Raw genomic sequence first — 14,932 nt, forward strand, 5'->3', positions numbered from 1 at the left:
CGCAGACGTCATCCACGTCTGGGCGCGCTCACAGGTTCTTTGCTGTAGAATTTTGCTATCTGAGGAATTAAAACGTGTAAGAAAAGCTCACAACATTTCCAAACCCCAGTACGGTATGTGCAGTTAACCTCCTCTGTTTAGAAAATGTATGGTTTAAAATGTGACCGTCTCAACGTTATATTAGTAGATTTCTAGATTCATCGTGGTACAACGCCAAAGTTCACCAGAGTTCACGGGTGGGCGGAATCAAACATGCTCCTATATGAGGTAACATCTGAGGCAATGAGTTCCTCTAATAATTTTATCTACAATTTTTTTTAAATCATTATTGAACAATTTTCGTTGTTTATATACTTTATGGATTTATAATTACATTGATTTTATAGGATAATGCTGTTGTGCAAAATGCATTAATGACACAATTAAACAAGTCATTTATTAAAACTTAAATATATAAAACATGCCGTTTCAGATGTAAATATGATACCAATATGTCATTATTCCGATTGAATAGCATTTGATATAAAAGTTAGTCAACACTTTTATTTTGGAGGTTTTTGCATGAAAGAGGTAACATTTCAGAGGTAACATGTTCAGATTATTAGATATGTAAGTGCCATGGAAAAGACTGAAAGCTCCATAATATTTCGTTGATGTCTGTGTATGCACACATTTCTGTGAGCTGTGCCCCCTTAAAATTGGTGGATGACGCCCCTGGTGCCACCTGTCAGAACTTGAATGAACTCGCATATCAAAAATGGCTTATGTTTTTATATAATTCTGCACTAATTATGTTTTTTAGTGCACATATATGTACACCATATTCACACTATATGCATACTTCTGAACATTAAATAAATAATAACATTTTGCCATCAAATCCTACACCATGCGGGCTTCCCTGAAATCGTAATACATTTCTAATCTGTTCTTAGTAATTATGTTGTAGTAATCTAGACATAATAACAAACAAAATGGATTAAATAATCATCTGTCTCATAATAAACATATGAGTCAGCAAGCCAAAATATCTCTTTAGGCTTTTTATTTTCCTGGTAATGTTTATTTTTCCATGCTGTCTACATGCTAGCAGCAGCCCAAAAGTGATTAGCATTACTAGCGCTCACAGAAACCTGCCGAGTCAACAGCTGGTCACAGGGGCCAGATACGCTGCATTGAGGCCATCCTCGCAGTGCTATTACGGGGCAGCACACTCTTAGGTTCAGTAAGAGGGCAGCAACAGCGGCACCAAAGCTTGTGCGGCTGAATTAGCTGGGAAACGAGATTCAGCCCAGTCAGCCTATCAATCATCTTGCAATTACTGACTGTACTGACAGGTTTTGAATGGTGTAGTTGGAAGCATTTTAGTGTGAGATTAAGGTGCAGGAGAGAGAAACCTGGCTTTCTTGCATTGAGGTGTGCTGCAAAAACCGAGTTAGCTTCACAAGATTACTTGCGACCCTTCCATAGTGTCTGAAACCTTTGCAAAGAAGATTTCGGAAACTTTATCTTATTACATGTAACATTGCTGCACAGCGGAGCAGAGTAAGGCTTGGTATACCATAAACCTTTCTTCACAAAAGCTAAATACTACCAGATATGGAAAAATACATGATACGAAGTTGTGAATGCATCCCCCCTGCCTAATCCTCTCTCTCTCTTGGAACACAAAAGGTAGAGGTTTGTATTGCCTAATGATAAATGTAAGCAAAATAGCCTACCTTTTTCAGACTGCATGTTAAAATAATTTTACTTGTTTTGCATAGCAGGTTATTCAGCTAACACTAGCAACGCTTCACTTTTCATCTAACTGAACAACAAAGTTACTTTAACCATTTATCTTTGCATAAAAATATATGTGACATAGTTTAAAGGGGACATATCATTAAAATCTGACTTTTTCCATGTTCAAATAATTGGGTCCCCAATGCTTCTATCAACCTAGAAAATGTGGAAAAGTTCAACCACGTAGCTTAGTTTTGGTAAACCATTGTCTGCAAGCATGTGAAAAAATAGGTCATTGAAATTTGGCTCCCCTTGTGATGTCAGAAGGGGATAATACCGCCCCTTAATCTTCACTATCCAACCACAGCACTGCCATTTGGTTCACAGATGAGCACACCCAAAAATGCCACATTTTTGCTCACACCTACAAAGTGGCAATTTTAACATGATATAATAAATTATGTCCCCTTGAAATTCATATTTACACTTAATAAGTTAACACAACATGCATCATAAAGGTAATTTTGTAGGGATTTTCGACCACACGCCATATGCGATGTATTTATTCTCACCTGTATGTGTCCTCTGGTGTGCCTTTAGGTGGGAACTTTTTGTGTAAACCTTCCTACAGCCGTTAAACTGACACCGATGGACCCGCTTTTTGTTTTCTGGGGTGTCCCCTCCGCCTACCGTACCCAGTCCTCCTTCTCCGTCACTCTGTGCTCCGCGGTTCGGCGGTGAAGGTAGCGAATGTGTCGCGGCTACCTTCGCCGCCCCAAGACCCACTTTCTTGGGCATCAGTTTCAGCGTGAGCGTGCCATCAGCTGTGGCAGTAAGAGTCTGTGTGGGCTTAACAAGGTGCCGTCCCAACTCGGGGGAGGAAGGTGGTGTGAGGGATGTGACGGCGTTGAGCTGGGCAGCATTTACTACGCTACTGGCCTCTTTTACCCCTGCCTCAGTACTCTTGGGGTTGGCATGAAGGTTCTTAGGAAGGGACAAGAGGATAGGTGGGGGACTGGGCTCATCGGATAAGCTGGGTAACAGAGGGTCCATCAGATCCTCGTCACTGTCCCCTTTTAAGAAGGCTGGTGTGAGAAGACAGTCGAGCTCCTCATCGAAGAGATCTGAAAGCCGCTTGGGCTCCGTCTGTAGATACCTCTCCAGTTCAAGACATGTCTGCAGAAGAAAGGAAAACTTATAAATATGAGATCAATTACAGTTGCTTTTGTTATTACGTAGTCTTTTTGGTATGGTGATCAGATGTAGATATTATACCACATTAAAGGATAAGTCTATTTTCTTAAAAAAATCCAGATAATTTACTCACCACCATGTCATCCAAAATGTTGATGTCTTTCTTTGTTCAGTCGAGAAGAAATTATGTTTTTTTGAGGAAAACATTCCAGGATTTTTCTCATTTGAATAGACTTTAATGGACACCAAACACGTAACAGTTTTAATGCAGTTTAAAATTGCAGTTTCAAAGGACTCTAAATGATCCCAAACGAGGCATAAGGGTCTTATCTAGCGAAACGATTGTCATTTTGACAAGAAAAATAAAAAATATGCACTTTTAAACCACAACTTCTCGTCTATCTCCGGTCCTGTGACGAGCCAGCGTGACCTCACGTAATTGCGTAATGCCGTGGAAAGGTCACGTGTTACATATATGAAGCGCACATTTTCGGACCATTTTAAACAATAAACTGACACAAAGACATTAATTAGTATCATTCGACATACAACAACGTCAGAACGGTCCTTTTTCTCCACACTTGTAAACACTGGGGCGGAGTTTCGCATACGTCATCCGTGACCTCTTGATGTAATGACGTATCGCGTGGTGTCGCGCCGGCGCATCACAGAACCGGAGACAGACGAGAAGCCGTGGCTTAAAAGTGCCTTTTTATCTTGTCAAAAATGACAATCGTTTCGCTAAATAAGACCCTTATGTCCTTTGAAACTCCGTTGAAACTGCAATTTTAAGCTGCATTAAAACTAATAAGTGTTGGGGTCCATTAAAATGAGAAAAATCCTGGAATGTTTTCCTCAAAAAACATAATTTCTTCTCGGCTGAACAAAGAAAGACATCAACATTTTGGATGACATGGTGGTGAGTAAATTATCTGGATTTTTTAAGAAAATGGACTAATCCTTTAAAGACTACACTTCACATGAAAATATGTAGAGACATACAGTATATTTAAAACCTGTGCACCATACTCATCAAAGTTAGCCAATAAGTTTACAGCTTACTAGATTAAGGAAGTCTTTTTCAGCTTTGTGCACAATACACATCAGCTAGTTAGCATGGGGGCTGTGGGTGACCTGAGGGCGAGACTTGGGTAACACTAACTGAAATAACACAGTTGGCACATCAACACATTTCAAGTCAACTTGCTCGGGGTTGATTCAGTTGGTCGTACTTTAGAAAGCGTAAACGGCTATACCTGCTACATGGAGACTTTTGCGCAGAAAAATGTGTAAAGCAGCTGGGGGCCAAGATTTTCTGGGAAAGAAAGCGAACATTCATGGAATTTTTATTACTCTTGCTGCGGTTGAGGGAACAGTATTTATCCATGTAGCGTAGCGCAATTTGTACGGTGCTTGAAATGAAATGACCGTGTTATTTAAGATACTTTTCACTCTGGTTTTTCCTCTTATGAATACTTTGGCAGATAGAGGGTGGACGGATGAGAGAGGGAGAGAGCGAGAGACAGTACGATCATGGCTCACTGACTGCCTGCTCAGCAGTTTCTTTTTCACTGGTTTAACAATATTCAGTCACAGTGGCCAGTTTGGATATTAGAGAGTTCCCCATGGTGTGGTGCAGTAAAAGCACTTTGGCAGTCATATGGAAGTAGAGGAAACATTCCAGCTTTTTCTTGTCAGCTGTAAATCTATTAGCTTAACTTATTCTGGCATCTCCTTCACCTCAGACCTAGATAATATACATAAAATGTATATATTATCTATGTCAATACGTCATCTATGTATAATGTATACATTATTCAAAGAAAACCTTTTAGTACACCAGTGCAACAAAATTTCTGCTTTAATTGGCTATTGGCCATTTAAGTAACCTCAGGCCAAATGGCTCCTCTGCACTTTTCCTGACCTCAATCGTGACTCGAAATTGACTCATATAGTCTGATACAGCGAAGGCTTCAACAAAAATCAAAATAAAACGAGCATAAAAAGTCCACTGGGCCAGCTGCTTTCTTCTTGCGAGCTCAAGATTCATTTAGGATTCTGCTCTGTATCTGGAAAGTGCCTGAATTATCCATAGAGACTGATTTTTTTAATTTTAGCATCTTGTAACTCTAGAATTATTTTATTCTGGTGTGTTTTGTAGGCAATAATGGTTGCTCTGATGACATTAATAATAACAGAACAGCACATTGATACATTCTTTTTATTATGCAGCCTAAAGCAAGACAGAGAGAAAAAGAAATAAAAAACGAAGACTAGGTGAAGCGCACTAATCCTGATCCAGAGTTGCTGAATTTTGGACTTGGCTGCCACTGCTGACGGCCCCCTTCGACCCTGCTTGTTTTGTGTGCACTGAGCTCCATTTATTATAAATGCAGTGCCAGGGGGTTCACAGACAGCGCTAAGAGGCAATGTCATACAAAGAGCGGGCAGAGAGAGGCGAGGGGGAGAATCTCAAAACTGTTATTAGCAAATGTGGCTGCAGTCCAAGTAAGACACAAAGGAGAAATTATCGCCAATCTCAGAGTCGGTTCTTCTCCATGTTTCTGCTCCCTGCTTGGATAATAAAGTCGGCACATTATCTAAACTAATGTGTTTATATCTCCACCCGCATCTAACAAAACTGTTTCTTCTCCTGCTCTCTATTTGGGAGGGGGTTAAAATTATGATGATTTTTTGCTCATACAAATGGATTTTAATTAAAGCATTTTGGCTTTCATCACATGGCGTTTGAAGTTCTACCTCTTGATGCAAAACTGATCTCTCTCCTGCACTTCTCTCTCTCTCACTCGATCTACACAGCATGCGCTGATGACTAATTAGCCACTCAAACGACCCAGCAAACAGAGGCTCTTTATTCACTTAATTTGCTGATGGGAAGCCTAAGTGTGCTTGTGTGTCTATATGCTTGTATGTGCGTAAGATGTAGTGACTAAGAACAACAATTTAGTTAGAAGTGGTATTTTATATATATTTTTAGCTATATACTAAAAAGTGTATATTGTAGTATATCCTTAGTTCTATGGTTTGATTCATTTATTAGCGATTTAAACAATGTATGAGTCCCAAAAAAAGCTTTTTTCCACGATCGCGGAACGCAAAATTAACAAAATTATGCACTTTTGAGATCCTGCATAATTTGTCATTTTATCGCAAACTAATGGCAAATTTAAAAAAGGTCTCATGAAAAATAAATAAAATGTTCTAATATTCTGTCATTATACAAAGAAGACAACTTTGTTTACATTTCTGGTTTTTACTAACGCACATAGTCCCTCTCTATAGCACACTGCACCTCGCCATCATAGCAACCCTGCACCCCACAGTTAACAGTCAATCACACATATCACCACTTTATCTCTAGAATCCTTTTTTTTAATAAAGTTTTTAATTGTAAGTTATAATGCATTATTTTCATGAGGATACACATTTAACTCTTTCCCCGCCATTGACGAGTTAATTCGTCAATTAAGAGAAAACACTTCCCTGCCAATGACGAGTATTTCCGTCAATCTGTAATACCGTTATTATCAACAACTTATAAAACCCGGAAGTATTGCCCTAGGGCAAACAGCTGTATGTCCGTGTATGTTTTGAGGATAGCTCTGAATCTGATCTCTATCAAAAGTCCTTTACAAAAATGGAATTATCTTAGCTTTTTGCTAAAAATGTTGTGTTTTTGAAGAAAAATTTCTGGAAGGCATGTAACTTTTGATAAAATTATGAAAAATGTTGGCGCTGACTGGCAACTTTAAAAAAATAGCTGGCGGGGAAAGAGTTAAGTATTTAATTACTTAAGAATTTTTTACAATTAATTTAATATTAGGCAAGCCTAATAAATCCTAATAAAAAATAGATTTTTCTGGAAAATCAGTCATTTTGATGTCAAAAATCAATCCTGAAATCCTGACGGGACTGACGTAAGTCAGGGGATAGTGTACATTCACTTTGCATTGGGGTCATCACCCTTTCGAAATTTATTTTGCGATAACAACCAGATGTACGTTATCCCACTTATTACATGGCCACATAAGTAATAGTTTGACAAAATATGACAGTTAGACATTTCATTTATATTGGCATGATAAAAGAGATGGTGGAGTGACACATTAAACAAATAATTAGTACTTAACAGTATCAGGACGAGTGATGTGTTATCAGTTTTAGCGTTTGTTATCGAGGAGATAGCAGACCTCAGAATGTCGTGACTGACGAATCAGAATTAAGTATTCCAGAGAGCTGTTTAATAAGTGATGATACCTCAAACCAATATGCTAATCTGATGAAACTTTAACATTAAGAACTTTGTCCAAGTAATATCATCTTCAAAAATTATACCTAATATAAGAACCCTGTGTAGTGAAAGGGATTTTTAAGAGTGTACATTACACACAAAATTTAACAGGTTAGTCGCCCCTTTCCATAAACCTGCCCCAAGCTCTGGCGATGTTTCGCTTAATAGAGCACAAGCATTGTCAATGATCTGGTGATAAAATCTGTCCATAATGTGCTATCATTCCCTCCCCTGCAGTCTTCATAACAATATCCTGGGTTGCTGTGACTCCACCATGGCCATTATCTCTTACACGTCCTGCAGACCATAACCATTTCCCTTTAAGATGGGTGCCATGTCCTTCGTTTATTTGTTGAAGGGCTTTTTGGCCTGTTTACGCGGTATGACATTCATTTATCTTTATTATTTCTTTATGTGCATTTTTTAGGGAGGACGACAGCAATGTGCGATGCCTGCTGGACGATTACCTCTGTAATGACACAACAATTACCCAGAACCCTCCGGAGTTCTTCTGCCAAGTGACATGAGCTTGCCATCAACCTCAGGAAGCGTTTCAAAACTCTATGGGCCATAAGGGCCTCCCTTCAGGATCTCTATGTCCATACACTGAGACGAAGAGACAGAGCCGTCTGCAATTTTGCAGTCAGATGCATATTCTATCTGTCCCAATGACATCTAAACCATCATCACAGCAGGGTGGACGTCAGAGTCATCTGAGGCCCTCGCCGTCATGGACAAGATTTCATGGGTCTTGCACGGCTTTTCAGCTGAGGTTCTTGCACCTCGCTGGCTGTGCTGAAGGTGGGGAGCCGTAGTGTAGGGGGTGACTGATGGTGGGGTGGCTGACAGGGGTCCTAGGAGGGGGAAGCAAGCGTGGAAGAAAACAGCTGTCATGCACACACGCACATGGCTGCAGCCTGAATCTCTTCACTTCATATACTGTCATCGTCCCATCCCCCTGCACCCCCGCCCTGGGACTCCTGACATTTAGACAATACAGTTACAGCACGGGCTTGCACACTGTTTGTGATTTACTGCAGACCTCGGCGTATGGGTCCGTTTTTGCGAGGGCTTGGGTAGTGCGTGCATTTGTTGGGGTTGTTCAATTGATAAGTGGCAATAAAACCAATGAACTAACAATCTCTTACAAGCGGACTTCCTAACAAAAGCATGAAAAAGAGTCCCAATAAAGCAGTTAATAGCCAATAGAAAGGCACTTATGTGAAAAGTAAACATCAGTGTGGCACAATGCTGAGTGGCTACCGCACCTTCCTTTGATCCCGTTGTCGATGCTCCCCATCAAAGCGAGCTCAGTCAATAAACGGTTGCTTCCACTGCAGCCTCTGTCTCACAAAAGAGATGTCAGCAACTTGTTAAGGGTCTACGGAGGCATGCTCGCATCTAAAAAACATTGCCCAAGCCTTCCCAAAACCCATCACTCTCACTAAACTGCAACATTTGGACCATGTGGCTGGCACCTGGGAAAATCTATTTGCTTGCAGCTCACCAAGAAGTACAATCAAGGAGAGGAAACACTGGGATAACCCTACACAAATAAAAGAAATCTAACTGCTACCACTTCTAGCGTATATACCACAACCTTCAGCAAGCTTGGCCCCCGGCCCCCTCCTTATGAAATTTTAATCAGTGGTCTGTGATGGAGTGACTTTTTGTAGACTCTCCTGCTGTGTAATAGCCCTCATCTTTCCCTGTTTCTGCACCTGTGTCATCCCTCCCAACCCCCTCCTGCACACCCACCTCTCCCTTTTAGGCAAATCGGTGGGCTTCTCTGGGACACGGACCCATAAACACACATTTCTTCAAGCACAGTGGGGCAATTAATGCCCAGGCGCCACTCGTTGGTTCCCTCTGCCCCACTTCGGCCTGATAAATACAGATGATAAAATGAATGAAAGGCACGGACATATGCGGAAGATAAATGCTAACAGCTATTAGCAGGGCCAAGACAGATATGCTCTTTTAATTTGGGTGGATAATTTAATCCCATTTCCCTTGGCCCTCAGCCGATGGTGCAGTGGATGCTGCGAGTGGTTTAGAAATGGCTCATTCCTGGTCGTTTGTCAAATCGGAGGCCCCGTCCTCTCAGGCACGCTACATTTGTTTGTCTGAGAAAATGAAACCTTGTTTTTATACAGTAGCGACACCCTCTGAGATGTAAACGATGCTACTAGCAATCTGTTATGCTTAAAAGACACAAGGGAGACGATTTACTCTTAGCAGGCAAAGAATCCACTCAAATGTCTTTGAATGTTTGAGGGTATATTTATGCATTTAATATCAGACGCTTTCAGCTCATCTTTGTGTTTGAGCAGCGGAGAGCGATCCTGAAAATTGTGTCATTTTAGTAAAAACTATGATGCTCAGCCATCATTTGTCATTCTTCGGTGACACGTTAATGACCACCTGCCATCGATTTCTTCCCTGTCGCTTTTGCTGCATAGTTAAGGAGGAAGCCAAGATGGTTAATGTGGATTGGAGCTGAATGTGTCATCAGGACAGCACTGGCAACATGTAAAAAATTATCCATTTAAAGATCTCTAATATCCTGCCTCTGCCAAAACAGGCACCATGCAACTCCCCCACCCCGAGAAAACAATTCAGTGTTTGCTGCACGTTCCGTATGGCGAAATTAAAAAGTGCATCCTGGGTGCTGTGGTATAAATTACGAATAAATAAAAAAAGAGCAAATTACTCACTGAGGACGGTGTCCTATTAGTGAGTTGGCAAAACTGGACACTCGGTGACGAATGGGCTCCTCCAAATAAGCCCGAGGCTCTGGCAACCTTGCTGGATGAACATTCTCAGGGCCAAATTAACAGAGTAGCTCTTTAGCAGAAGTACCTCTGCCCCAGATTTCTCTGGAGAGAATTGTTTTTTTCTTTGTCCTGCATTTACATATAAGTTTCATTATTGTTGTGGTTGCCTGGGAACGAGATGATATTTAAATCCCTAGTGTACATCTGCATATGTAACTCGCGTGGCTTGTGAGGGAGCGTGGCTCTGCACAAACAAAAGCCTGTTTCGGATAGGCTTAAACTGCAGAAGCAGCCTTCACAGGATCAAGTTGTTCACAAACACCTCTGCATTACACCCGAAATGACAACTTGATTACGAACAAGTCTCTTTTTATATCAAAGCAATGTTTAAAACGACATCTCGCATTGAAAACTATTTCTTCCGGTGAACTGCTTTTAATGCTACAGATATGCTGAGAACAGCTTAAATTCAGCGTGTACATTCTTTGATGGAAAGACTAAATCAAAGCATTAGCCTCTGGGGCACAGCAGTTTTAGTGTGGCAGGACCAACAATATAGATTCGTCTAGTGGCTTGTGTGCCTGCCAAACCTGTGAATGAGTGGGTGTCTATTATGTAATGACTGCCATGCCTAATATAAAAACTTTGGCTGCATTTTAAACCATAATGTCTTAAATATCTGTGTACTAAAGTTGACCTTGGCCAAATATGTACTTAAAGTAATTGAATCATTGGACCAATCCCAATGGCAAATGAAGGGTCTTGCTTTATTTGGCAATATTTTAGACAAAACAAATCTGACAGGGGCAATTACGTCAAAGTAATATTTTAGGAAGTCAAACATGCTTTTACTAATTCTGTCCTCTGGAACTATGGGCCTGATGACAAAGTAGTAGTAATATAGTAATGAGGATATGATTTTCTAACTCATTACAGTTCTGTGACCTGAACCAAAACATATGGTATCTGTGCTACAGATGTTATGTTTCCACTCTTGGATTATTATATATTAATGACAATAATGTCTACAGTCATTTCCTAATGTGGTTTCTGATTGTAACTCTTGTTGACTGATCTTTTTCCAGCTTTGTTGCATCTGTTCAGAAAGCATTTCACGTGACTCCACTGATGTCTAAGAGCCTGTTGTTTACACCTGATATTAAGATGCGTTTTGGTTCATTGGATCACAAGTGGACGACACTAAATACAGGTGTAAACAGGATGTGAAACGTTTTGAGGTCATCCACTTTTGACCACATTCATTTTGATCAAATTGCTTTTGACCAGACTGCCTACTCTCCGCCTATTTATCTAATGTTATGTACCAAGCACAATGTTTTTTCATCAGTCCTGATTTCTAGAACGAACCCACAGTGTTCAGCGTGGCCTTTAGGCTTTGTATTGATAAACTAAAGCATCTGCTCTCCGACTTTTTCATCTTTGTTTCATTTTGCTAGCGTGTGAAAGTTGCGCGAGCTTATCTAATCAATTGCTTTGAAATATCAGACAAACCCTTTACCTACCTATACATGTACAAAATTCTGTGCGGCATGTTTACTAACAACACAAGCAACGGACTTACCTAAGCTAATATTAGTGCACGTCCATTTAAACTCGTAATTTCTCCCACTTTTAATAACTTAATTAAACGAAATTAAACGAAAGCAGAGGGACTCGCCACCAACCTTCTCTTCAAAGTATTCAAGACAGAAGTGGTAAAAGTGGACAAAAGTGTAAACATGAAAGTATCTGTCTTATCCACATGCGATTCGATCGCAAAAAACATCTTAATACCTGTCATAAACAGTGATGTCTCTCGTCTACTAGACTACGCCAATATAATGACGCTTTTCCATTGCATAGTACCCCACGGGTCTGGTCGTATCAGCTCCATTAAGTTTAGAATCACTTCGGAGTGGGAGGGATTATAGGCGTGTTGTTATATTTGTGCTGCCTACTGCTGTGACATCATACAAGGGAGAGTGTCAATGGAATGCTATACATCCCGATACATTCATTTATTTCTCAGTCTGCACCGTCACACAATCACAATTGACCACCACAAATAGATAGAATAGACAGTTTTTGTACAAATAAATAGAATAGACAGTTTTTGTACAAACACCTGTGGGGTAAGTTGACGTGCTCTGCTGAGCCTCAAAAATGCCGTCGCAAATGTGCCGCCACAAACCGCAAGCGTGGAAAACACTGGTATTCCTGATTCTCAGCCTGTGGACGTTTTTCACCGCAAAAAGGGAGTTACATCAAAGCACAGATGACAAAAGGTTTGCTTGAGACAGCGCACGCATGAAGGTAAAGCTAATCTTGCGTTTAGCATGAACTCGTCACGATTCTCTCCAATCAGTGATCTACAGTGTTTTCACGTCACGTTTTAGTATCAGCTCAGCTTGCTCTGACTGTATCCAGTGGAAAAGCCTGGACTATGCAATGGAAAAGCGTCATAATATAGTAAGTATGACTCCACCAATCACAATGGTCGAAAGGAGCTTTTCACCAAAGCCTAAGCATAGATTTGAGTTTCAGATTAGTGTCGACTCCATGTACTCATTACAGCGGGTCAATATTTACACTCTCACACAAAGCTAATTACATGTTGACCGTGTAATGCGATTTGCAAATTTGTTTTGAAATCGTCATCCTTTCTCAGCCTTCCTTCCTAGTCTTGCTTCTTGCTTTTCCAGCTGCACCTTGTGAGAGAGTCCGGTCCTGTGCTGTTCCCGTGTTTCTCTTTGGCTGGTAAACACAGAGCAGCTCCTATGGGAAATGGCAGGAAACAGACAGACAGGAACTCGGCCAGAGATGAGCACAACAGGCTTGGCAGCTGTTTCCATGGCAGCCACATTGTTGGGTTGTGAATTGTGAAGAGACAGCAGGACACGAGCTTGGGCTCGTTTTGTATCAGAAAGACACATTTTCTCGGTTTTGTTATCAAATGAAGGACAGAGGAATAAGAACGGAGCCTGGGGAAGCGTTTCGCTTTAACAGTAACCGGCTAGATATTTCGTTACATTTCTTTCCACTGAATCAAGAGGTTTCAGTCATCACAGTCAGTCGATGAAAGTAATCGAACCGCGTTTGGGGAGAAAAATAAAAGGTAATGAAAGTATTTGGCAGATTCGTCACCCAGCGGGGGAGTGCGGGGATAGAAAAGCAATTCATTAGCCAAAGGTGTGAAAGTTGTGCACGAGTTTATGCATGTTGACAGCTCTTGGCGGAACATTAGAACCCTGTTCAGGTTCATGACATAACGGAGACAGCTTTATTGTGACAAGAACATATGCGAGGTCAGCTAATGCATGCTTCTTCAGGAAAAAGATATACGCAACCATGGCCCATTCACTACATCAAAACAATTTGGAATATTACTGAGCTGTTTTTTATACAGACGCGTGGCCCATTTCCCTATAATACAGTGAGCAAGAGTGCATGTAATGCGGAACAAAGAGCAGTGCTAATCATGCAAGATAACAGCCAAACATTATCTGTACACTACCCTTAGAGGCAGGATTACTTTAAAGATGGATGTCACTGCTGCTAAAGAACAAGCAATGAAATCTTATTAAAAGCATTATGGCAATCTTGGCACCAAATGCCAATCAGTAAGCCAACAGCATTGATTTGTGTTTCATAATGCTAATATATAAAGAGGAGCATATAGTTTTATTTCACATCTAAGTGTTCCCGGTGCAAACCCTTTGTTCATCATTCATAGAGTAGTGAATAAGTAAATAATTGCATATAATACCACATTTTAATTAAGGAATAGGACACGGGCATTAGTAAAATGGTTACTTTTCTGGGAGGTTGTTTTTCCACAAATTATTCTCTAAAATATATTTAGGGAAGTTGTCAAATGATTAAAATAACTGTGATAAATTTTTTGTTCACATGTTAACACATTTATTATCTTTTTAGGAAAGTAATACACATAACTACACTTAAAATACATGAAATACAATATACATAATTTATTTTTTGCACAAATTAACTGTGCTTTTATGATTATTAGAAGTGCTGTAAGCAATTATTTTTATGGGGCTTTCTTATGCATAAAATGTAACCAGTAAAATAGGTGATGTGGGACATCATTCCTGATTTTGTGACAGCCCTTGTCTCGCTAAACAACAATGAAAGAGTCAGGGGAGCGTATGCTTTTAAAAAATCAAAAACGCTACCCATCAATCATTTTGTGCATTTGGATACGCTGACATCAAGCTGGCTGACATCTTTGGAGGGCAAGGTTTTAGAGAGAGGGTGTGTTGGTGATGTTAGCCGAATTAAACGGCTCAACGTCAAATTGAATAAATGCATTTATTGGCATTTGAATACTACAGTATTTAATTCAATAATTTAACACAATACATTCTTGAACTCCTTTGAGGCCGGGCCCTTTCCACACAGGGCTGGTGCAGCATCAATGTCACATCTCATCAAAGCTAATAAGAAAGTAAATGGTGACTTAGTTCAAGGGAGACCTTCAATAATTTAGGATTGACAGTGAAAGACAGTGTCTGCAGACTTCTCCATCTGCATCCAGACGCACAAGGAGACTTTAAGTCTGACATGGTGCAGCTGCAGCTAATGAATACCTCCATTTAAAGATGGAGGAGGCAGTCTGGGTGCCGAACAGCTTTTGGGTGTACTTGTATGGGACCGCTGATAGCTATTTCTGTTTTTAAACACTGTTTTAGCTCTAAAAGTATTTTACGACTTCAGAAAGAGTAGTCACAAAAGGGACATAGAAGCTGCGAAGGAACAAAAAAGCCACTATTGGCTCTCTCAATAACTTCATTAGCAAATGATTGTAGAGGACATAATGTGACCTTGATCGTCTACCCAGATGAACACAGTCACTATTATCTCCAGCTAAAATCTAGTCAGAAACACCTGATATTGTCAATAG

At 40.3% G+C, this 14,932-nt stretch overlaps 1 protein-coding gene across 1 annotated transcript in view; it reads right to left on the bottom strand.

Moving 5' to 3' along the window:
* The window catches only part of klf7b (Kruppel like factor 7b), a 45,838-nt gene that overhangs the window by 14,958 nt on the left and 15,948 nt on the right, over window positions 1-14,932 (bottom strand). The window contains exon 2 of the mRNA XM_055216327.2: window positions 2,298-2,901. Coding sequence (XP_055072302.2) covers window positions 2,298-2,901 — 604 coding nt within the window. The remainder of the gene's footprint in view (window positions 1-2,297; window positions 2,902-14,932) is intronic.

The sequence above is a fragment of the Misgurnus anguillicaudatus genome, chromosome 17 (assembly GCF_027580225.2).
Source record: "Misgurnus anguillicaudatus chromosome 17, ASM2758022v2, whole genome shotgun sequence".
Lineage (NCBI taxonomy): Eukaryota > Metazoa > Chordata > Actinopteri > Cypriniformes > Cobitidae > Misgurnus > Misgurnus anguillicaudatus.